This window comes from Pantherophis guttatus, chromosome 1 (assembly GCF_059756535.1).
Source record: "Pantherophis guttatus breed Tessera chromosome 1, ASM5975653v1, whole genome shotgun sequence".
Classification (NCBI taxonomy): domain Eukaryota; kingdom Metazoa; phylum Chordata; class Lepidosauria; order Squamata; family Colubridae; genus Pantherophis; species Pantherophis guttatus.
This window is the reverse complement of record NC_142063.1, coordinates 101,629,741-101,655,393: the sequence shown is the minus strand read 5'-3', so window position 1 is coordinate 101,655,393 and position 25,653 is coordinate 101,629,741. Positions and strand designations below refer to the sequence as shown.

The following is a 25,653-nucleotide window of genomic DNA, read 5'->3' as shown; positions in this document are numbered from 1 at the left end:
ATACAGTGAGTCTGAATTTTTTTTTTTATTCTGATTGCTGACAGACAAACTTTGCAGTGGTGATGGTATGAGCATCACCTGATTCAAGCCACTTTTTGCTTCTATACAAGTAGTCCTCGATTTACAACAGTTCATTTAGTGACCATTCAAAGTTACAACGGCACTGAAAAAAGTGACATGACTGTTCTTCAGTTACGACCTTTGAAGCATCCCCGTGATCATGTGATCAAAATTCAGATGCTTGACAGCTGGTTCATACTTATGACCGTTGCTGTGTTTGAAGGTCATATGATCACCTTGTACAACCTTCTGACGAGCAAAGTCAATGGGAAAACCCAATTCACTTAACAACCAGGTTACTAATTTATCAACTGCACTGATTCACTTAACAACTTTGACAAAGGTCATAAAATGGGGCAAAGCTTATTTAACAAATGTCTCACTTAACAAATTTTGGGCTCAATTGTCATAAGTTGAGGACTACTTGTAGTACAAATAAGGAGTACAAAAGATCTTTTGGCATTAATATCTAAGTAATAAGCAGAAATATTAATAACAATACAACAAAGGTTTTTTTTCCAATTTGGAGAGATTGATAACTTTTTTCATATCTCACTGGACAGGGATCTATAATATCGTCTGATGACAATAGCAAGAATCCAAATGGTAAGTACAAATTAAATACCTGTGTTCAATCTTTTAAAGGGCATTCTGATCATTACCTTCTTAACATTAAAAAAACAATTATCTAGGTTCTTCGCAATCTGAAAATCCTCTTCAAATGAGCGTAGATCAACTGACCTCTGCAATGCATGCTCTTCTTCAACTCTACTTGAACTCATACCACAGTCCTTCATTAAGCACTCCAAGGACTACGAAAAGCACTAAAGAAGCATGGACTGCCACAGAGCATCTCCAGTTCACCATATTTGCGGCTCATGGAATTCCCAATAATTGGGTTTCAGTGTGAGTTTACACTAAACTGTACCTTTACCCTGAATGTTAACATTCATTTTTATTGACTATATTTTGCTCTGTTTTTAGTTATGAAAAATATTATCTGGTTTGCTCTTTGACCCATAATGGAAAAGATCTCTTCAAACCAGTCCAGTCCAAGAAGGTTGGCACATACAAGAAGTTCTTTTATTTGATTAAATGGGATGAATTGTAAGTGTCTTTTTTTAGTTTACAGATTCATAAAAGTATTTCTTTATGTAACGTCTGTCACACTCCTTTAAACTGTTAATTAATTTTCAAAAATCCCATTAATTTTGTCAGCTATAAAAAGATCTTTCAACATAATTCAAAAGTATAGGCTAGGGAGTGACTGGGAGAAGTGCTCATTGTTCTGTTACTCATGTCTGTGTCTGAGGAAGACAACAGTGGAATCCGACTCATTACACATAGCTATTCAAAACCTCAATATGGCTGCTTCAAGGCCTTCTTAATGTCTCTGGGGTTTGCATTACATGGCAAAAAAAATCTGCTTATAATAGCATACCAGAAGACCTCTGAAAGCCTCTGAGCAATCATGTTGGGTTTTTGAGTGTACAGGTTATTCAAGGAATATATTTAACACTCATTGATTGTTTTGCACAAGCCTAGGAATTAGAAGGAACCATTTGTAGAATTAATAAATTTGTCAAATATAGCAAATATAAAACTTGTTGGCTAGGTTCTCAAATCAAGTTGGTTCAAAATCAGATGATCCGTTCTATATCTTATGTGTGGAACCAACCATTTTAAGAAAAAATACATTTTAATTAGCCATTATTAGCATAAAAATCTTATGTCAATTATGTGTAATATGTTTTTTAGATATTGATGAAATTATTTTCATGGTTTCAAATGACATGAGATAACAATGAGATTTGGCAGGAATTGAACATATTAACTAATTCTTTTTCTAAAATGTAATCAATAATTATCTAACAAACCACTTCTATTATTTTCCAGAATAATTTTTCCCATCCAAATTTCTCAGTTGCCATTAGAGTCCATCCTATGCCTTACTCTCTTTGGTATTTTAAATCAAAATGGTGGTAATTCACCGGATTCAAATAAACAGAGAAAAGGCCCAGAGATGTTGGGTCAGGTTTCTTTACCGCTCTTTGACTTTGAACGGTAAGTATTTGAAGCAAACAGTAAAATGCTAGAGAAGCTTCTTTAATCTTAATTTTGCTGTACAGAGGAGTATTTAAAAGCTTTACTGAAGAAAAATATGTTATGTTCAATGTATAAAATAGGTCAGCTTCAAGTAGTGGTATGGTAATAAATATATAACCACTGGATCTGCTAGATCCATTGTGCTGCTGTGCTGCAGGTTACCAACTTATCAATGCACTAGGCATGTGGCTCTGCTCTGCTCTCAATCAATTTACAAAATTCCTGAAAATTTAAGGATTACTTCTCACAAACTGATATGAGCCAGCCAAAAGAGATTGTAGGAAGTTATTAAACTATATTCAGATTTAATGCACAGGAGTTTCTGTAGATCACAATTATACATGAGGAATTAGTGGCATTCCTGAGGTGATTTTTTTTTCCTAAAATGTATTGTCTCTTGAAATGTGGTCATAAAATTAAATTATATATTCTATGCTTTTAGAATGTTAACATGTGGGACAAAACTTTTACATCTTTGGATACCTCCTCAAAACTTAAATACTGTCTCTGGAGTAGCCCCTAAAAAGGGAAATCTAATGGAAAGGATAATGTTGCAGGTAATACTGTTTCCTCAATGTTTTAAAAAAAGCATTTATATTCTATTTATAGTGGTGAAATGTAATATGCTCTGTTTCCCAATAGAAATAGGTCCCATTTCTATTTGGTTTCTTAAATCATCCACAAAATAGTATATGAGAATAAAATTGTTTTTATTTTACTAGGATTATTCAACAAGCTATTTCAAGCATTTTGAAGTTTCCAGGATGCTCAAGTAGGCCAATTTGAACATAGAATAGTAATTTTGCAAAAATTACTAGAAAAAATGCTTTTAAAAGCCTCTGATGATCAACTCCTCTGAGTTGCCTGATCAGCAGAGGTTTTTTTTCTTTTAAATGCCTCTGACGATCCAAGCTGAGTTGCCTGATTGGCAGAGGCTTTTTTAAAAAGCCTCTTCCAATCAGGCAACTCAGCTTGGATTGTCAGAAGCATTTAAAAGAAAAAAAGCCTCTTCCGAAAAAAAGCCTTTTTTTCTTTTAAATGCCTCTGATGATCCAAGCTGAGGTGCCTGATCGGAAGAGGCTTTTTTTCTTTTAAAAGCCTCTGATGATCCAAGCTGAGTTGCTTGATCATCAGAGGCATTTAAAAGAAAAAAAGCCTCTGCCGATCAGGCAACTCAGCTGGGATCGTCAGAGCCTTTTGAAAGCATTTTTTTTACAACCTCTTCACTGAAGAGGTTGTAGAAAAAATGGTTTTAAAAGTTTTTTTTTAATGGCCACGCCCACCCAGTCACATTACCCCCCCCCCACCAAGCCACGCCCACAGAACCGGTAGTAACAAATTTTAGATTTCACCACTGTCACAAACAAATGATTCGGAACCTGCAGCTTTCTGTCCACTTGTGAGAAGAAGCAGTGTTCAGACACAAAGTCCCAGGAGAATAATGTTGCGGTAAACTAAATTTATGAGCAATTGTGAATATTAATTTATTGTTCTTTGCATTTTTAAATGATATCAATTTGATATGGTAAACAAAATAGCAAGTTCTTGAGTTTTTACCATCAATGCCTACCTCATATACCAGTGATGGCTAACCTTTTTGCTGTTGCGTGCCAAAAGTGGGGGGAACGCGGGGGGGTTGCGTGCACGTGCTCACACCCATAGTTCAATGCCCCCTCCCCCCCGCATGTGCACACGACCCCACTGTGCTCCCTCCGCTTTTGGCACACAACGGCAAAAAGGTTACCGGTGGGCTCGGTAGGCCCGTTTTTCGCCCTCCCCAGGCTCCAGAGGCTTTCTTGGAGCCTGTGGAGGGCAAAAATGGCTTTCCTCACCCCCCCCCCCCCCGCCCCTGAGGCCCTCCGAAGGCTGGAAACGGCTCGTTTCCTGACTTTGGTGGGCCCGGAAGGCCTGTAAATCAGCTGGTTAGTGCACGCATGTGCGCTGGAGTTGAGCTAGGGCAATGCTTGCGTGCCCACAGATATGGCTCCATGGTTCGCCATCATGGTCATATACAGTACATCTACTATATTCATTATATGTGACAAACTTTCAGGTACTATAAATGTCTTTCAGATATTATTTTCCTATGATGTACTTTATTGTGTATCTAACGGTGCTCTATTGGACCATTATTTTAGAGATATTTCCTTACCAGATTCTGCCAATGCCTTTAACAGCCAGAGAGCTTCTAATATACTGCCTTCACCAGAAAAGTTGGGATGAAAATAACCCTTGCTGAACTGTATGGTATAGACTAACATCAGCCTAGGAAACATTTTATGACGTTTTGTATTATGTCATAAATTGTTTTATGTTAATGTTTATGTCATAAAATGTTCTATAAAATTTGCCATGGCAGTCATGGGCCCCAGATTTTGGATGCATTCTATAAGTTAGCCTGTTTGAAGTACCTTTATTCAAAATGTTTTGGCCTATGGTTCACTGTTTCGCCCAGTTAAAGATTGCAGGAATCAGTTTTTAATAGTATGTAGACAGTAGGGAAGGAAAATAAACAAGGTGAAAGAGATTGAAATTTAAGTGGGGGAAACTGTGTTGATTTATTATTTTAACATTTCAGGTTGACTTCCCTTCTTTACCATTTGACATTATATACAAAATTCCTCAGGCTGCAAACAATTCAACATGTAATTCTATAGACACATTGGAAAAAGATTCAAGGGAGCGTCTTCTTTCCATTATTTCCAAAGAGGGTACATATGGGTATGTTCTCTTGGTTACTTCAAATCTAACATTCCATATGCAGATTATTAGATATGATCATTCCCCAGTATTTATTTCTGCTGTGTATATAACAATTTTTGACAAGATTCTAGAGAATATTGAGAACTACATATGACCAGGGTGCATCATTTATTTCTTTTCAAAATATAGTGCAACTGAGGGGTGAAATGCTCCCGGTTCAGACATGCCCAGCTGAGCCACGCGATCATCAGAGGCTTTTTTTTAACTTTTAAAAGCATTTTTTCTTTGGCCAAAAAAATGCTTTTAAAAGTAAAAAAAAAAAAAAAACCTCTGATGATCGCCAGCTCAGCTGGGATCATCAGAGGTTGTAGAAAAAATGCTTTTAAAAGGCTCTGATGATCCCAGCTGAGTTGCCTGACTGTCAGAGCCTTTTAAAAGCGTTTTTTTACAACCTCTTCTGCTGAAGAGGTTGTAGAAAAAATGCTTTTAAAAGTAAAAAAAAAAGTTGGCCACACCCACCCAGTCACATTAACACCCCCCCCCCCCTGCAAGCCACATCCACAGAACCGGTAGTAACAAATTTTACATTTCACCACTGGTCCAACTGTTACTCAGAAGTGAACGTTGAGTAATTGAAATCTTGAATATAACAATATTTTTTTAAAAAAAGGCATTTATAAAAATTTGAAGTATACTCAGACTATTGACTTTTAATCAAAGGTTAAAAGATTGTCCTTGACTTATGACCAGTTGCTTAGCAACTGTTGAAAGTTAAGATGAACCTCCCAAAAACGTATGATCTGGTATGGTGACCACGCTTACCGTCTCACCCCACAGACATAAGAGTGCATTATGGGCAGTTGGCAGCCAGCCCACATTTACGGCCGTTTGCAGCATTCCGCAGTCACATGACCACAGTTTATAATGGTTTTGCTGGAAACTGGTATTTACTTCCAGTTTCCAGCAAAAAACAGCAGACATCGGGTTTTCTTAACAACTGCAGCATTTGCTTTATAACCACAGCATTTGTGTTTAGGCCACCAAAAAGAAAAGATTGTAGAATTAGGTTGGTCACCTGATGACCCACTTTATGATCAGGCTCAATTATGCCCAAAAATCAACTATCTTAGTACAGCACAGTATACAGTAGTACAGTATTTGAAAGTCTCAAGTTTTTACCTTCTATCAGTGTGAGAGCCTGAGAATTTCCTTTTGACAGAGAAAGAACTGAGGAGGCTGATGAGTTTGGGAAGTCAAAAATAATGCTGCAGATGAAACATGGAAAAGAAAGGAATGGATAAGGTTGCCCTTATATTCAAAATTGCTTATGAATGCAAGGTTTCCTCCAGTAGCCAATGTACAGTTCAACTAAATTAGCTTTAACCTGATCAAAATGCTTGGTACCCATTACCAGGCTAATTCATAAGAGTTTCATAGCATCAAGTTGATCCAGCATTTCTTTTGTAAAGAAGTTACTAAAACATGAGTCACGATACAACTTGAAGTTTTTAGTTCCTCTTTTAATCTGTTCTGCATATTTGAACATCATGTTTCGAAGTTCTAATGAAATAAATGAAAGGAGAGCGGGATGAATGATGATGAAATTCATTGTAGTTATAATAATAACATTAATATTTGGATTGGTTTTGCCTCAGAAAGAATAGTTAAACCCAGGATTTGTTTTTTATGTTTTCTAAGTGTTAGTGACTATAATAGCAATGTAATGAATTAATAAATATGTTTGAAATTACCTTTTATAGATTATCTAGGAAAGATAAGGCATTTTTATGGGACAAGCGACATTATTGTTACACACATGCAGGCAGCCTGCCCAAGATATTGGCTAGTGCTCCAAACTGGGATTTGACCAATCTTCCTGAAATATATTTGCTACTTCAGCAGTGGCCTCCTTTACCTCCACTAACCGCATTAGAATTGCTGAACGCAAAGTAAGTTAGCTACATTTATTTCAGATTCTAATATGTTTTTTAAAATATTATAGATTATGAGCTATTAAGCATTTCTAGATTATTTCTAAGTAAACAGCCTCTGTAAGTAAAATCCACATTACTGGTTTCACAGCATTTTGCCATGTGGATGTTGTTGATAAACCACCAATTATCTTGTATATCTTACAGTTCTAAACTGGGTTATTTGCTAGGCTGAAACTGTAACATGTTTATAGCTACATCAGAATTTAAGGTTAAGTATTTGATTTAAGTAAATTTAATGCATAAAACCTTTTTGTATAGGCTAAAACTTTATTTCTAATGTTCCCCACTAAAAGTTTCCCAAATATCCTTGGAACATATATTCTTGCCAAACTTAAATCAAGTATGATTTCAACTGATCTTCTGGTTTGTAGTTTTGCAGATCAAGAAGTAAGAACAAAGGCTGTACAGTGGATTGAGGCAATAAATGATGATGAACTTGCTGACATTCTTCCCCAGTTTGTTCAGGTCAGAAGAATACCACATTAAACATACTGAAAAGGGAAAACATGGCATTTGTAACTGCACAGACATTAATCAGAAACCACAGTTAATTTATGGAAGTAACATTAGGAATTTTGGTATTAAGTCCAATAAATGAAATATAATATAAAATGCCATTTTAATTGAACAATAGCATTTACAGCATAAAACAAACCACTCTTCTTCTTCTATTTAACTGTATCCTGTTCTGTTCCCCAGTTATTTCCATGCAATTTCTGTTGCATATTTGACACTCTTAAGTTAAACAACCTGGGTGAAATTTATTTGCATCTGTTTCTATTGAGTCTAGTAAAAGAGGGTAGATTATGGTCAGCATCAAGATATTAAGGCAGATGGTGTCTGTAAAACCTCAGAATTAAATAATCAAAAAGGAAAGGAAATGACCAAAGTCTCATGCAGTCCTCAGATTTTGCAGTAGATTATCTCTGAATCTTAATGGGATTTTGTTGTTGACTTGACACCTTGCGAAATGGTGTTCTCATTTCATTGATTTGGGGTGGTGGTGGTAATAGATCTGTTGTAACATTCTGTAATACAATGTTAGGATTATCATTTAAGATCTTAATGTTTCCTTTTTCATCTCAAAGGTTTCTTCATTAATAAGGATAAGAGATGGTTTATATTATGTTACAATCTTGACTGTACTCCAGTTATTTATAAAAATAATAATAACAATGCCATTTCAATGCTGCTGACATATTTTTGTTACTGTTTATCATTTAGCTTCAGAACCATTTTGAAAATGCTCCCTATAAAAATAGTTTTATATTTTGTTTATTTAATAAGGTAATAGTTATACAAAGGCTGTGAGTAAAAAAAGATCCAAAAATTTGAAGAGACCTTCTGATATGTGAATTGATAAGGAGATGCAAAAGAAAGGGAATTGTAAATATACATCCAACTCTTTTAGATGGACTATGCTTCCTAGGGACATAGGCAGACAGAATGGAATAAATAGATAAATTGATTGATTGGTTGAGTCTGAATGGTAAGCTTAAACAGTGCTGAAGTTTCATATTTTAAGGAACATAATTTTGGGAAGTTCATTTAATTGGAAAACTATTGATGTGGAAAACAACTTATGCTAAGTTGTCTTTAAATCTAGACTATAACTTTGTATAAAACTTATCTTTTGTGTATGTTTAGGCATTAAAATATGAAACGTATCTGGACAACTCTTTAGTCAGATTCCTCTTGGCCCGAGCATTAGGAAATATTCGAATAGCACACTACCTATATTGGTAAGAAGATTTATATTCTTTTTCATCATCTTTCAGCAATGTTTATATTTAAAGAACAAGTAAAAAACTGATGTAAGAACTTTAAAAATGAGGAATATTCGTAAATCTTTATAGGCCAGAAAAAATGTAATACTGTTGCTGATAGTAATTAATTAGGTATTCTGAAAAAGCTATTGTATTTTTTCCTGAAGTTCTGGATTGCTTTCTTCTGTTCCAAAGCATTATTACCGCATCTTGCATTAGTCTCTCTCTAAAACTGAATTCAGATAACATGTTTGTGCCTTAAGCAACATTATGCTTTATCTAGGGACAAAAAAACCCCATTTAATTGATTTTAACTTTACATAAATATAATATTGTAAATGCAGTGGAAGGTGCAGTATAAATTAATGAAAATAAAACAACGGTTTCAGATCCACACATTCGGTCTTCTCTCCACACATTCTTTGTTGATCCATAGTATAAATCTTCTCTTGAATCTGGACATTTACTTTGTTTTATTTTTATGTACATACACATTACTTATTTTAAACAACAACAAAATCACTCTAAGACCATTTCCTGGATAATAGAAAAAAAAATCAAAGTCAGAATGCAATCTGCTATGTGTGCTGACCAATAACAAGGTAAGGAGTATGAAGTGTTGAGCATCTCCAGTTAAGGCAGATATGAGGTTGGATGCAAAGGAAAATACTTTACATATGTCCCTACTCGGTGTATGTGCACATGGAGAATACTCATGTCTTCTAAATGTGACAGCTACATTCATTGAGGCTTACTAAATCAAAGATTATATCAGTTCTTTGTCTTCTTCCACTCTCAGGGTCATAGATCAACCAGTCAGTTGAGCATGAGGTACTTTAAATCCAATTTATTACAGAGGCCCGGTGTGCTCTAGTGATGAAGGTGTTAGATTAGGGGAGAGCAGATCCAGCTTCCAGTCTCACATCAGCCACAGACATTTGCTGGGTGACTTTGGGCCAGTTGTTATCTTCCTCAGCTGAACCTACCTCATAGGGTTGCTGTTGTGGAAACAAATAAAAGGGGGACATGTTTTATACCCTGCCTTGAACACTTGTACAAAATATGGCTCAAATAAGCATGTGTAAAGGAAACCCAATCTAATGTTATGTAATATTTTAGGTTACTAAAGGATACCTTGCATGATACCAAACATGGAATAAGGTATGAGCATATCCTTGGTGCCTTCCTTTCCATCTGTGGCAAAAGTCTGAGAGAAGAGCTGGAAAGGCAGTCAAGACTTGTGCAGATCTTAGGAATGGTTGCAGAAAAAGTCAAGCAGACGAGTGGATCAGCCAGACAGGTTGGTGAAGTGATCAAGTTAGGTGTAAATGTGAATGAAAGCACAGTTACATTTATTAATTCCTTCTCTGTGGGGGCACCTGCCTTTGGAACGAACTCCCCCCGGAGATACGGAGGATCCCGGATTTACGCACCTTCCACCGCACCCTCAAGACTTGTTTATTTCAACAAGCTGGGCTGGCTTAACTCTTTTTAATTGTTTAATTTTAAATTTGTTTTTAAAAACAGGGGTATTTTAATTAGTATGAGCCAAATTTATTTAATACGTTTTAAATTGTTTTTTAAATTATATATTGTATGTGTTTTATCTTGGCTGTTCACCGCCCTGAGTACTTCGGGAGTAGGGCCGTATATAAATTTAAATAAACTGAAACTGAAACTAATGATACAGTCATATTTCATATGTAAAATCAGCCACAGTGAGGTTGTTAGGTTACTTTTTCATCCCTTTAACAAAATTCTGAGCCTTGTAATATGGACTGAAATGTATAAGCCCCCAAAATACACCGCTGCTGCTTCCCATACCAGATTATGTTATAAAAGAACACTGATGTAACTTAATGCTTTATTCATAATGAAAACATTTCTGCAAATTTGATTTAATGAAGTTTAACCTTGAATTGGTTATTAACAGATGGTTCTGCAAAGTGGAATGGAACGTGTCCAGTCTTTTTTCTTGAAAAACAAATGCCGCTTGCCTCTCAGCCCCAGTCTAGTAGCTAAAGAATTGAATGTGAAGGTATGAGCTGTGTGACGATAATTATTGGTTCCTCTATATTCCTCTCATCCTTTCCCATTTCTGCCTACTTACCTTTTGGGTTTGTAAATGTTAGGATATTAATGTTCTCTATTTTGTGATCTGCAAACTGCTCAGGGGAAGTGAGGACATAAAATACCTATAACCACAGAATTCTGGCCTCTAGTTTTGACTACTGTGTAAGAATAACTATAAACTACACTAGACAGAACAGTCTTCATAAAGGTATAGTACATTTCAAAAGGCTCAAAGCCTTTTTAAATAAACCAATTTTGTTTCCAACCTTGCAAAATGCTCACAGCAACATCTGTTTCTTCAAAAGTCTCATATAACAATATATCTCACTTCTTGTGATCATTCCTTCTCAGGTCAGGTCCAGTCCATATTTCTTTTCCCGTCTTAAAGCTCTCTCCCAGCCATGTCACTGGACACATCACTGAGTAATTTCCTCCTTGATGAAACTGGCCGCCTCTCTCTATCCTCAGTGTTGGAATTGCCAGTCATTACTCCTGAATGTATTCCTGAATATACTCACCAAGCTGTGTCATTCTTGTTAGTTGCAGGAAGTAGAATCCCAGCTGGGCAAAGGGCTGCAGGAAAAAAAGCAACTGCATTTTTATTTTTACCTCTCCCTTACTCACAAGTAGCCATTCTGTCTTCCTTATTTAAAACTTTGTTTCTTATTCTCTTTATCTCCTCAGGTTCTCCCTTTCTAAGCTTTTTCCTAGCTTTGCCTCCTATATCCTCTTCCCTCCCTCCCCCACATATTTATTGTTTGCTTACTTCTCCTGGCAAACTTTTGCCAATTTGTGCAACCTGATTTTTTAAATTTCTCAACTCATTGCAACAAGCTAGGTTTGTACTATCTTTATGAAACTTCTCTAAAAAGAATACAGGATAAACCACATTTAGTATGAACTTCTAAGTTTTTAAAACTGCCCTTAAAATGTCCCTGTTTAATTCTGAGGAATCAGGATTCTCCTCTATTTAAAGACTTCTAAACTGGCCCTGGTGACAGAGTTCCTTGTTTTTGATGTTGTTTCCATTTGAGGGAATAGCTAGTATATTACTACTGGTAGTAAATTTAATTAATCCATTTGTTTTAATATAAAGTACTTACATGTTTGGAATACCACTATTTAAGAATTGTCTGGGCCTCTTTAGTGTTACCATTTTGTAATTGTATACATTCTAATTTAATGGTAATGGTATTATTATTATTATTGTTGTTGTTGTTGTTGTTGTTGTTGTCGTCGTCGTCGTCATCATCATAGAAATTAAGCAAAACCAAACTTAGAACATTTATCATTTATATTTTTAACCTTTTGGTTTATATAATATGTAATTTATATAATATGTACCATGTTTTTTTCCCTTTTGGCAGGCATGTTCCTATTTCAGTTCTAATGCGGTTCCTCTTAAAATTGCTTTGGTGAATGCAGATCCTTTGGGAGAAGAAATTAATGTAATGTTTAAGGTACATTTTTTGTTTGAATTACAGACATTTCCCCTCCAGTGCTAGAAGTAGTATGGGGGAAAACGTTCTGATTTTTTATGGTCATAAAGAGCCCTCTGGATGCTTTAAGCATTGTTAGGGAGAATTTGCACATGTTAAATGAACGTTCAAGCATTTCTAAAATCGTCTTTTTCTCTAAGAATAATGGTTTCCTTTTAGAATATATAAGAGGTTTAAAAACTTTTCTGCCAGTAAGGTACTATTCTATTAAAACTTGTTTTGCAATGAATTTTTGCCCTTATCTGCCACTAAATTTTGTATTGGATACCTTTTTGCATGTATTTTACAATATTGGAAAGATAGGATATTCCTTTTGAATAGAGCAATACTCATGGATCGATGAAAAATTGCCACATTAATGATAATTATAAAACAAAACAGACCGCTCTGGAGGGAGCAGACTTTACCTAGTCATTTCATAGGATCAGCATGCTGTCTGCCTTGGTTATAAGAAGCATTTCAGATATATGTTCTTTACCTATGACATATTTTCATTCATGCTTTCTCTAGTTTATACTAAATATTGTTTCATAAATGAAGCTTGAGTTTCTCAGTATGATAATTTTCAAATGAGTCTCCGGAGAAGGGCGGCATATAAATCAAATATTTTTTTAAAAAAATGAATTGTTTTGCAGTATAAGTAGTCCTGGATTTACAGCTGGTTATTCAGTAACTGTTCAATTATGATAGCACTGAACAAGTAACTTATGATCAGTTCTCGGGATTATGCCATCCCAGCACCCCCAGGAGCTTGTGATTCAGGTGCTTGACAATTCGCTTACACTTGGGAAATTGCAGCATCCCATAGCATTACAATTGCCATTTGCAACCTTTCCTGCTGGCTTCACAAAAGCAGAACTAATAGTAAAGTCATTCCTATAGATTGCTTTTACTCCCACCACTTTTTCTCTCGAGGTGTAGTACTGCTTCCACACACAAAAACACACAAATACATTTGCTAACCCATGCTTGCACTGGGCCACAGTACTCATTCTTATTATAAAGTGTAGAGAAATAAGGTATTAGCAGACTTTGATGAAAAAAGTAAATAAATTTCCTGAGACATATAGTCTGCAGATTGCAAATTGCTCACCTTGTCCTATACTGTTAAGACCTGGACAACTGATACTAGAAAAGAAACACTAAATTAAATATCCCAGATCAGTTTCTGCTATTGTGTTAACGTATAATAAAATAGGCAGAACTGACCTTTTTTGAGCCTGTCCTGATAACGTTCCTTTCTCTCATTTGCGACTTTTGTTTTTTCTTAGGTTGGAGAAGATCTGCGCCAGGATATGTTAGCGTTGCAAATGATAAAAATCATGGATAAGATCTGGTTACAGGAAGGACTGGATTTGAGGATGGTTATGTTCAAGTGCCTTGCAACTGGGAAAGATAGAGGTAGAGGTTTAATTTCTTGTCTTGTATTATCTTACGTGCAATGTTAAAGCTTTGTCTGGCTACTGTTACAATTTCTGGCAGGAATACCCAATACCATTATTGTGAAGCCTGTTTTCTCAGATGCCACATATTTTGCTAAGCAGCCATACAATACAATAGCCATAAAAAAAAAATCGGCATTAATTGAACTGCCTAATATATTTGCAAAATCCATCTGCTGTTCTAGAACACTGTAAGAACACTGCTGCTAGTATACAGAATGTTGAAGAATGTTTACTTTTTTTATTTCTCCATGTTAAATATTAAGTTGATTTGTCTACAGCAGGTGGCAGCAGCTAACTTGTGGCTGATTTCCAAAAACATAGGATTTGAAAGGGAGACCATGTAGAATCCCAGACTGTAAACTTGGAAATTTAAAAAAATGTCTCATAAGATCACAGTCATAAAATACTTCCATGCTATTTCGAGGAAAACTAAAGTCTATAAAGTAACCAACTTAAAGGAAACATTGTTCCATTTTATAATTGATTTAAGAATAAAAGAGAATTTGTCAAGTTTTTGTACAGTAACAATCTTTAAATTGAATTGTTGAATTATTTTACAATGTTTATTTTACAATGTAGTTTGTATTTTAAATGCAAAGAATAGTATAATAATCTATCTTGGCAAGCAATTTCGATTTAGAAACTTTTTAAAAGGTTTTAAGTTAAATATTTTTATGTAATACATAGTAATATGTATTATAGATTTTTTAAAATACACATTAACTTTTGCTGATTGATTTAAAGGAATGGTAGAACTTGTTCCAGCTTCAGATACTCTTAGGAAAATTCAAGTGGAGTATGGAGTGACAGGATCCTTTAAAGATAAGCCTCTTGCAGAATGGCTAAGAAAATACAACTCTACAGAAGAAGAATATGAAAAGGTAAATTATTTACGATTTCCAAATAGGAACTTATGAGAATGATAATAGTTGTATGTTATCTGTTGTGAGCTAACTATCTGGAACTCATTCACATGTCATATTTAATAATTAAATACAGAACAGTACCACCTTATGTAGGTACCTCACTGGCATGACAATTCCAAGTTACATCTTTGAGACAGCTGGAAGTAATAGTAATCTTGCATTTAAATAACATGCTCAATGCTTGGTAAATCACAGACAGATGATTTTAAAACTTTGCCTCTCCACTTGCATGGAAAACTAGCTCCTAAGATTTTCTATTTTTCATCCATCTGAACTATAGGATTTAAAAGTCAAGTAATTATATTATCTGGTTAATGATTTTTTCCCCAAAGAACTGATGTTTAATCATAATTTTGAAACATTCTCAATTATATTGTTCTTCAAAATGTTTCTGCTATTGCTGCTGATCTCTGAATATTAAACAAGGTGCTTTTATTCAAATTTTATAATGAAAATATGTTTAATTTTGTCTATTTTAGGCTTCTGAAAATTTCATCTATTCTTGTGCTGGATGTTGTGTGGCTACCTATGTCCTAGGTATCTGCGATCGCCACAATGATAACATAATGCTTCGAAGTACAGGACATATGTTTCATATTGATTTTGGAAAATTCTTGGGCCATGCTCAGATGTTTGGAAGCTTTAAGAGGTATGAAACTATGAGGAAATTAAAATGTTCCACTGCTGTAATTTGAAAACATGGCAATTATAATGCACCTTCTAGAAAAACATAATGGCTGTAACTTTTGTCATGTTGTGTTAACTCTTGTTCCTACCACATTGAAGGTGTCAAGTTGTGATTTTTCTGTTATGAAATATTTTCATAAAACTGGTAAACGAATTAGGTGTTTCCATAATGTCAACCACTGTTTTTATAGTTTTCTTAAATTTTGTTCTACAATATTGATGCTTTGTATTAAAATGGGAGCTTTATTTCTGAAGCATCTTTGCTCAATTGGGAATCAAAAGTATTAAACCATAAAAGCCAGATATGCTAAGTAACAATGATACACATTTACAGCAGTGTTTCCTACCAACAGTTTCAATTAGCAAATATTTTTGTCTTGCTTCACAAATTCCCTGAACTGGGGCAGGGTATAGGTTTTTCGTGAACTATCTTTAGTCAAATATTGTTTTAGAACATGATGAAATTCCAACATCTGAGGTATCAAATAATTCACATGTTTTTTGGAAACATCTTTTTAAAATTTGTTCATTGAGATTGACTTCTTTTTGCTGTTGATTTTCATATGTGTGCAAAAGCAAGTTGTATTTTTACCTTTGCAAAATACCTCAGTTGTACATTTTACCTCAGTTTTAGAGTTTCTCAATTTTAAAAAATGTTATGCATGGCTACATGCAGGATGCAGTATTTAAAAACAAATTTTTATTTTTCTGTTCTTTGAAAGGGATCGGGCTCCTTTTGTGCTGACATCAGATATGGCTTATGTTATCAATGGTGGAGAAAAGCCCACAATTCGTTTCCAGCTGTTTGTTGATCTCTGCTGCCAAGCTTATAATCTAATCAGAAAACAAGCCAACCTTTTCCTTAATCTGCTGTCACTGGTAATATTTCTATATGTCACTCATGTTAACAACAAAATAGGCTGTGTTTTAAAACAAAGAATACAACTATGTTCATACTTAATTTCAATTTAAAGTTCTGAATAGCATGTGTAAATCTGGAAAGCTTTTTTTTTTAAAAAAATGCTTGTTTATGTACAAGTATTGTACATTTTCTTACTGAAAAAGTTACTGCATCTGCTCATTTTACAGATGATGTCTTCTGGCTTGCCAGAATTTACTGGAGTTCAAGATCTCAAATATGTCCAAGATGCTCTTCAGTCCCAAACTACTGATGCCGAGGCTACCATTTTCTTTACAAGGTACTGCATAAATAATTTTAAAATCTTGTTTCTTGTGCCAATTGCTTGCAGCTAAGGTTAGAGGCTCAGTTAACTTCCAGAAAGAAAGATTCTACCTATTTGTCCTTATCTTTGTGCAAATTAACACCTGATTTGCACATTTGGGTGCATAGAGGACTAAAGAGATAAGGAAATGTCCCCTTTCTTATTTTGCCCATGAGCTTCACTGGCTCTAAGTAGGTTTCTGGGTACAATTCAAGGTGCTATGACAACAATAAAGCACTTAATTGCACAAGGCTGTGTTATTTGCCTATCTCTAGTTAGTGGTGCCCATTGCAAGAGGATGTATAGGGTGGGCATGCGCCAAGTGCCTTTTTTTCAAGAAGGGTCAACTGATGGGCCTTTTAAAAGTGCCTACTTGGTTGCTAAGTCTGCCCTTTAGAGTTAACTTTTCCAAAGATGCAGGTGATCCTGACCTATTAGCCTTTCATGGAGCCATGAAAACCAGATTCTTCTATGCACTGGGCAAGACAGTAATTCAATTTGTTCTGTTGGGGGAGAGAGTGTCTTGTATTCAGCCTCTGAAATGGTTTTGTTTTTATTTTGTTTTTATATTGGTGGAGTTCTGATTGTTTGGGTTTTAAATTGATGTACACTGCTGAGATTTCAAAGTCACAAAGCAGTTTATAAATTCTATAAATAGACAAGCAAAATGTTAATGTAAATTGCTTTTGCTAATGAAAGGGTATGCAGGTAATCTTCATTTAATCTACACTCATTCAGTGACCATTCAAAGTTACCATGGCACTGAATGAGGGGGACTTGGGATAGGTTTTCATAGTTGCAGCAATTGCAGCATCCCTGCGGTCCCATGGTCACAATTTAGGTGCTTGATTGGCTTGCAATTATTACATCACAATGTCCTGCAGTCACATGATTGCCATTTGCAACCTTCACTGATGGATTCTGGCAAGCAAAGTCAATAGGGAAGCCAGCAGGAGCTCCCAAAGATGATCATAAGACTGTGGGATGCTGCAACCACGGAGGATTTGCCTTACAGTAGCAATTGGGACTGCCAGAATTTAGCAGTGGAAGTTTGTAATATATTTGTGGAATTTGCATTTCCAAAAAGGAAACTTCGGAATTATTCTACATACACATAGTCCCTTGGGTTCAGCAATAGTAAAGCTAATAGCTATACCATCATCTTTCTCTGTTTTATATCAGGAATATTAATTTTAAAATTTTCCACTATGATTAATATACAATGGTACCTAAATACTCATCGTTAGTTGGTTCTGGGAAGTGTGATGAATACCAAACAAATTTTTCCATAAGGTCTAATGTACTGAGTCCCAAGGCAACCAACACCAACAAGTTTACTTGTGTATTGAGTACCAAACAAACAACGAGTACTGGGACAACATTTTCTCATCAAAATGCATCAAGTACCAAATTTGACATGTTCCAAAGCAGTCAAGAGGTCAAGTACTGTACTAAGAATATGAACTGTGAAGTAATCCTTCATATTCTTATTGCAATTAAAGTTGTAAGAAACTTTAATAGATATTGACACACTTGTAATATATGAAATTAATATTCTTTGTTTATTTGTAGGCTAATTGAATCAAGTTTGGGAAGTGTTGCTACGAAGTTCAACTTTTTTATTCACAACCTTGCTCAACTGCGTTTCTCAGGGCTGCCTTCTAATGATGAGCCAATTCTATCTTTTTCACCCAAAACATACTCACTCAAACAAGATGGACGTATCAAAGAAGCATCTGTTTTTACCTACCACAAGAGATACAACCCAGATAAATATTATGTAAGTTTATGAATTATTTTTGATTCAGCATGATTTCTGTAGCTTCCTTCATTTGCTTTAACCAGCATATTTTCACATGTATCCCATTATAGCAGGAATTTCAGATTCTGATGTTGGAGTGCAACTTGTCCATCTATGAGTCAAACTATATTGAATGCAGTAATATCACTAAAGGAATATCTGCTTTAACAGATGTTCCATAAATTAATGACTAAGGAAGTTTAGGGTTTTTGTACTGGAAGTCCTCAGATAATGACCATTTTGTTCAACAATTATTCAGAGTTACAGCAGTGCTAAAAAGATGCTATTTACACCTGGTCCTTGAAATTATAGCTGTTGTAGCATCCCCATAGTCACATGTTCAAAATTCGGGTGGTTGGCAGCTCTCTTAGGACCACAGAAGCATTACAGATTACATCTCCCCCCACGCCTATTTCCCCCTTCAGAATGGTTCTGTTTCAGTGGGGTTTGATAACTCAGTTGCGAGGTTGGAGTGGAAAAAATATTAATGGTTGCAACACCAAGTATTGAAATAATTGTATTCAAAGCAAGCATTTCAAGGCTATGATATTGCCATGATACGTCAACCCGTTCCTGGTTTGTAAACCATGACTCAAGGCAAAGTAAAGGTTGAGAACCTTGCTACTGGCATTGCTTTTTTTTCATGGAATGATTAGAAATAAATATAAGGGTGTGGCCTTTTCAAGTCTGGTCATGTCTGCCGCCCCTCCCTGACCCGCAATTTTGGGAGCTGAAATCTTACTACATCTGCAGAGCACAAGTTTTGGAAATATTATAATACAGGATTACAGAAGTTAAAACTTTTTAATAGTCAATGAAATATTTGCTTTTTTCTTTGGCAGATCTATGTGGTCATCGTTTTGAGAGAGGGGAAAACTGAACCCATATTCATTTTTCGCACATTTGATGAGTTTCAGGAATTACACAACAAACTTGGGATTCTATTTCCTCTTTGGAAATTACCAGGGTATGTGTCAGAATTTTGTTTTGGGGGATTTCTTTTTTTTTACATGTCTAAAACTTACCTATTTAGATGTTTAAGAGATTACCACATTGCACATTGGAGTATTTTCTTAATGAAGTGAGTGAGAAAAGCACATCCTATTTTGGGGTTACTTCTTCATTTACTCTGTTTATATATAAGCTGGACCTACATGAAGCCCTGAACATTTCAACAATACATGTAGTGCTCAGATTAGGACTACTTGTTCAGCAACTGTTCAGTTTACAATGGTGTTAAACAAGGGGGACTTAGGGGCGGTTCTCAGAGTCTTGGCCATCGCGGTATCCCTGTGGTTATATATCTGCAGTCTGGGCGCTTGGTGCCCATTGCAGTTGGGACATATCAGTGAGCTGTAATCACATGATCATGATCTTCGACATTCCCTGCTGGCTTCCCACAAACAGGTGAGGGAGAGGCTGCATATAGGATACTCTTGAGATTTTCCCATTTGTATTTCCCATTTCAGTCACCTTTTAGGGGAGATGGATGGCATAAAAAAATTAAATAAAAATAAAGTAAAATAGATCTACATATACTGGAAACACTTAACTGATTGCCAAAAATGAAAGTATATAATATATAAATGCATGAGAAGACATCTGTGCTGAGCCAGCCAGAAAAAGTAATTCCTTCGACGCTTCATGGAGCAATACTTCATGAAGTAATGCTTTAATGCTTTGTATTGCCTAGACACATGGCACGCATGCCACAGGTGACACACGGAGCCATATCTTTTGTTTTAGACAAGTTTTATTTTAAGAATTTCCTTTCATCATACATATTTTATGAACAGAGTGTTGACCAGGTCACATCTTATAAATCTTATACGTAATCAAAATCATCATTATAATATATCTTAATCTTCCCGTTTTTTTCCAATATTTATCTCTTTTGTGTATCCTTTATCACAAATTTATCATTTTTCTCCATCTCTTCTTATTTCAACTTCTGCCATATTATTTTCTTTCTATCATTTTTTATCATTTTCAATTTTATATTTAAATAACATCACTTTACGCCTTATCCTTCTTCTCAATTACAATTACTCTAGTTGTTTACATTCTTTCTTCATTTCTGGAGCCATATTGTGGGCACGTGAGCGTTGCCCTAGGTCAGCTCAGTTGATTTTCGGGCCTTCCGGGCCCACCAGAAGTTGGGAAACGGGCCGTTTCCAGCCTCCGGGGGGGGGAGGCAATTTTTGCCCTCCCCAGGCTCCAAGAAAGCCTCTGGAGCCTGGGGAGGGCGAAAAACAGGCCCGCCAGGCCCACCAGTAACCTTTTTGCCATTGCGTGCCAAAAGCGGGGGGGGTTGCGCATGTATGCGGGGGGGGCATGTATGCACGGGCAGGCATTGAATTATGGGAATGGTCACATGTGTACGCAATCCCCCCGCGCTCCCCCCGCCTTTGGCACGTGACAGCAAAAAGGTTAGCCATCACTGCCCTGGTCTATATGATTGCTTTTACTTTTTTTGCATCAATAAAAATGAAGTAACTATTTACCTCTGTTATTGTAGCTTTCCTAGTAAGATGGTTCTAGGAAGAACTCACGTAAAGGATGTAGCAGCCAAGAGGAAAGTAGAGCTAAATAGCTACATACAAAGTTTAATGAATGCCTCAACAGATGTATCGGAGGTAATTCTTGACAGTAGCCTGCAAAATATTTAAATGATTTTATATATAGTCTGTATGACAGATAGTTCTTATTGAAATTTTATCTTTCCCAACCTAGTGCGATCTTGTTTATACTTTCTTCCATCCCTTACCTCGTGATGAAAAAGCTGAAGGAATTGATGGAATAACTAAGTGTACAGGTAAGAATATAGTTGTACAGTTTAATTAGTATCCTGAGTAGCACAATTATTTCAGTGAACTCTGAAGTCTCTGCCATGTGGAGTTCACACAGAATACAAAGATATACGGTGCAAATTGTGTTAAATCACTAAAACTAAGAATGGAACATTCTGGAGAACTATGGAACATTCAGTTTCCCTTGGATATATTTTGAACATTCTCTCAGACCATCACATTTTGGGGCAGTTTGGTAATTTCTGGAAGAATTATTACATAAAGTGTACTACATAAAGTGTAATGATTGAGAGTGACTGGCCCAAGTCAAAATGAAATGTTTGTTTGTTTGTTTTTAGATGTAGGCCCTTCAAGTCCTACCTCAGGCAAAGTAGGAGGAGAAGTTAAGTTGTCCATCTCCTATAGAAATAAGACTCTGTTTATCATGGTGATGCACATTAAAGATTTGGTAAGTATATAAATGTGTTTACATTTAAATAATTACAGTATGCTTTATTTATGAATTATGAGATTGTTTTCCAAAACCAAGATGCATATCTTTCTGGGGGCTGAGGAAATCAGGCTCAAGTAATATGAGGACTATATTCCACAAAATAGTGAGGCAATAGAATAATAAAATCACAAATTAAACATAGCAAAATCATTACTTCTATTTCATTAAAATTAAATATAATTAATATTATTACTCTCCAGTCAGGTATTAACACTTCTATCATATTAAAAATAACAATTGGTACAACTTTGGAGAAGTGAATCAAAACTTTCAGGGACAACATGCAGCCCCAGGGCCTTGGGGTCATGTACCTCAATTCTTAAGGAACCCTAATATATTGTACAAAATAATAGCAACAAAGCAATAAACAATAATACAATTTATTTATTTATATTTATTTAAAAGATTTGTAAGGCCACTCTGGGCATTTCACAACAACAATACAACTGTAAAAACCATTAAAAGCATGGAACAAAAATTAAAAATCCGATGCCACAATCAATAGCTCAGGGTACTCTATATACTCTGTACCACACTATTCCAGCACCTGGGTAAAAAGCCAGATTGTCATGGCCTTCCAGATGGTTAAGAAGGACCTGCCAAATTGTATAAGGTATCGGCAGCCAAAGAAAAGACATACTTCCTAAGTCTTACTAAATAGCATTATTTCAGATACCCTGTATCTAGATATAGAGTACTCTCAGGGAGAGGACAACCCCCAAGTAGCCTGATCCCATGCTATTATAAAATTAAGATATAATTGTCCCATAAGCATCATCACCATATTTATAACATCTGGTAAAAGTTTGGTCCTAAGCAGTGGTGGGATTCAGCCAGTTCGCACCACTTCAGGAGAACCGGTTGTTAAATTTCTGAGCAGTTTGGTGAACTGGTTTTTGGAAAAAATCATTAGGGCAGAGAACCGGTTGTTAAATTAGTTGAATCCCACTATTGGTCCTAAGTGATTTGGAGCTTTTATCCTTTTATCCTTTTTTTTTTAAGGGGATTGTAAATTATTGCAGTCATCCTGGAGAAACCTGTCTATGTGATTGCTAAGGCTTGATGACATGTAATTAAATGTAGACATTAAGTACTCCCCTTGCTCTCTTCAAATATGATTGTCCTTGTTTTTACTTTTTTTAAAAAAAAGTGTGTTCTTTTTGTTAGATTACTGATGATGGTGCAGATCCTAACCCATATGTAAAGACATATTTGCTTCCAGACATGCATAAAACTTCTAAACGGAAAACCAAAATATCACGGAAAACTAGAAATCCAACATTCAATGAAATGGTAAGTTGAAATAGTTGGATAGTTTTTCAAAGCAAAACAAAAGTAATGTAGAAACCATCCATTGAGGGATAAATAAACAATAGGAATATAGGTAATCTTCATTTAACACACATCCATTCAGTGACTGAAATTACAATGGTGCTAAACGAAGGAACTTATGACTGATCCTTGAAGTTCTAGCTATTGCAGCGCCCCCACAATCAGGTGAACAAAATTTGAACATACTAGGACTCATCCATGTTTATGACTGCCTTTTGGCTGCCTGCCTACCCAACTCCTACCATCTACCCCTGCTGCCCAGTCCGGCCCACCATGTCCACCACACCACGTGCCACTACACTACCAGTCAGGGGCTTCTTTGTGTGCCTTCTTTTGCGCTAGTGCTTCCTAAGATTTCTGCTCGTGCATCAGCCAGGACCTTCTTTTATGGAAAAGGCTCTGGTTGGAAGGGTCCTTCTTTTATGCCAAGGCAGCTAGTGCCTTCTTTGGCGCAATTTCCTTTTTTTAAAGAAGACAGCACAAGTAGACCCTGGCAAGTACAGTAGTGGCATGTGGGAACAAGATAGGTGGATTGGGGGAGTTCAAGAGGAGGCCTCACTTTACTAAGGCTCAGGGCTGGGAGGGACCAAGCCGGGAATAGCTTGAATTGGGGTGATTCCTCAGCTGCTATTAATGGGGTTTGGTTAATGATGGCAACAGGGACTGTTGGGATTGCTATCACTATTCCCTAAACTTTACTGATATTTTGTAAACTTCCTTGTCTTGCACCACTTCTGAATTAGTGTTGTTTTTTTTAATAGCTTGTGTACAGTGGATACAGCAAAGACACACTCAAGCAAAGGGAACTTCAGCTAAGTGTACTCAGTGCTGAATCTCTGCGTGAAAACTTTTTCCTGGGTGGTATCACTCTTTCTTTAAAGGATTTTAACTTAAGCAAGGAGACTGTGAACTGGTACAGGCTTGCTGCTGCACCATACTTATGAACCTGACAACTTGCAGAGCTGAAGATATGAACTAAATAATCCTAACTCCATTTGTATATGATCACTTTTTCTCTACTTGAAGATAATCCATACACTTTAGCTTGAAACACTGCAAATTGGTGGATTATAGTTGGACCAGCCTTAGCAAAACTTTACACAAGACTTCTGGCAAGTCATCTGCTTTATGCTTTTAACTGCAATAATATCTAAGCATTGATGTATATGAATTGTATAAATGTAATACTTCTTATAAATGCAGTTCTGAATATGAAGAAATGTTTCAAATTCAATATGAGGGGGTTATCCTGAATTCATTTCAATCCCATTTGAATTATTTGCCTTTTGATATACTGCAAACTTTATAATTCTGCTCTTTATAATTTATAATTATAAAGATTTTATAATTCTGTTCTCAGCATATACAGCAGCACAGTTTAAAAATATGATCATGACAAAATTGTTTTTCAGTCTGTTAAAAGGGAAGCCCAAATAGAAGGATAGAAATTCAGTATAGCATTTAGACTTATGACTCACAAAGTTTCTTAGAGGCCATTATTAGAATGAGTGCCAATAATTGAAATTAAATTATAAACAATGGTGCCTTATTTTGCTGCTTATACCTCATTTCTAATATTCAAAACATTTTCCAGTGCTAAAAGTTAAACTTGCTAAAAATGCTTATGTGGTTCACTATAAAAATTCTTTATTTCCCCTTTCAATTTAGGTCCACTTTAGGTCAAATTCATTAAAAAAATCTTATCAGGTTTATGAACTAAAGTACTGTATGAATGCAGATGCAATTGATTTTACACCATGGTTTGCTACAAAGCACTGCATTTCTTTTAGGTAGATATATGGGCTATATAGAGCAATGATTTTGGATTACAAAGTAGAAGTCCCATAAAGCACAATTTCTATTAATCTCATCTGAATTAAAAAATATGCATACTATAGAAATAACTAGTATAAGTTGCACTAGCTATTGAATAGTGAAGTTGACACAGTGACCCTTAAAGCTAACATTTAGATTTTTTTCATGAGTAGTAAGGGAATAATCCACAAAGCATTTTATTTCAATGAAAATTAATTTGCCATTAGTAAAGTTAATAAAAGATGCTGTGTATGAGGTATGGTTGATTGTGTTTTAAATTTATTTCTTTAATTTGTATCCAGCTAATTTGTAACAATTGGAAAAAGCTGGGTATAATTGCAATTTACTAATACCTTTTTTTTTTAAAGTTCTTGTAGGAATTTTATTAACATTCCCCAAAATGGTTAGTGTTGAAATCCAAATACTTTAGACTAAAGATACAGACTGCTAAATTAAAAAAAAAATACCATGATGAATTAATTATAGTATAGACTGTGTGACAATCTATTGCAGGCAATTAAATGAAAGTATGATATTAAATAGCTGTTAACCTGAGGTGCTGAAATGTTCATAATCGACTGTAAAATTTGGGATTCTTCGGTGTTAAAACTGCATTGTGATTAATAGAAGATACTTAACATTTTTAGAAGAGTTTATTAGTTATAATATGTTAAATATGTAAGTTGTAAGCTATAAACTAACTAGATTGTATTTCCTGCTCACTTGATGCTTTTTGAGATGTATTCCATTCCATCAACAAAACCACAAGTCATATAAACACAGGGAAGTAGGCTACTGTTTTTGTGAAACGTTGCATTAGATTAACTGTAAAGCAATATATACTGCTTTTTTGCAGTCTGTAACTACAGCACAGTGTATCACAGCACAAATCTAGAGATTTAAAGAAAACCTTTAGTGAT

The 25,653-nt window shown here is 35.4% G+C and overlaps 1 protein-coding gene across 6 annotated transcripts in view; it reads left to right on the top strand.

Annotated features, from left to right (window-relative positions):
• Window positions 1-24,138, top strand: part of PIK3C2A (phosphatidylinositol-4-phosphate 3-kinase catalytic subunit type 2 alpha) — a 52,760-nt gene extending 28,622 nt beyond the window's left edge. For all 6 annotated transcript variants that reach the window (XM_087879612.1, XM_034416965.3, XM_034416967.3 and 3 more), the window contains 24 exons: window positions 624-666; window positions 753-966; window positions 1,045-1,167; window positions 1,957-2,124; window positions 2,609-2,723; window positions 4,745-4,887; window positions 6,630-6,818; window positions 7,235-7,328; window positions 8,511-8,605; window positions 9,749-9,929; window positions 10,563-10,667; window positions 12,070-12,162; window positions 13,473-13,602; window positions 14,391-14,527; window positions 15,052-15,221; window positions 15,982-16,138; window positions 16,349-16,458; window positions 18,055-18,262; window positions 19,126-19,250; window positions 20,802-20,919; window positions 21,017-21,098; window positions 21,432-21,541; window positions 22,754-22,879; window positions 23,680-24,138. In XM_087879612.1, the coding sequence (XP_087735738.1) occupies window positions 624-666; window positions 753-966; window positions 1,045-1,167; window positions 1,957-2,124; window positions 2,609-2,723; window positions 4,745-4,887; window positions 6,630-6,818; window positions 7,235-7,328; window positions 8,511-8,605; window positions 9,749-9,929; window positions 10,563-10,667; window positions 12,070-12,162; window positions 13,473-13,602; window positions 14,391-14,527; window positions 15,052-15,221; window positions 15,982-16,138; window positions 16,349-16,458; window positions 18,055-18,262; window positions 19,126-19,250; window positions 20,802-20,919; window positions 21,017-21,098; window positions 21,432-21,541; window positions 22,754-22,879; window positions 23,680-23,862 (3,219 nt within the window). In that variant the 3' untranslated portion in view covers window positions 23,863-24,138. The remainder of the gene's footprint in view (window positions 1-623; window positions 667-752; window positions 967-1,044; window positions 1,168-1,956; window positions 2,125-2,608; window positions 2,724-4,744; window positions 4,888-6,629; window positions 6,819-7,234; window positions 7,329-8,510; window positions 8,606-9,748; window positions 9,930-10,562; window positions 10,668-12,069; window positions 12,163-13,472; window positions 13,603-14,390; window positions 14,528-15,051; window positions 15,222-15,981; window positions 16,139-16,348; window positions 16,459-18,054; window positions 18,263-19,125; window positions 19,251-20,801; window positions 20,920-21,016; window positions 21,099-21,431; window positions 21,542-22,753; window positions 22,880-23,679) is intronic.
• Window positions 24,139-25,653: the final 1,515 nt, after the last annotated feature.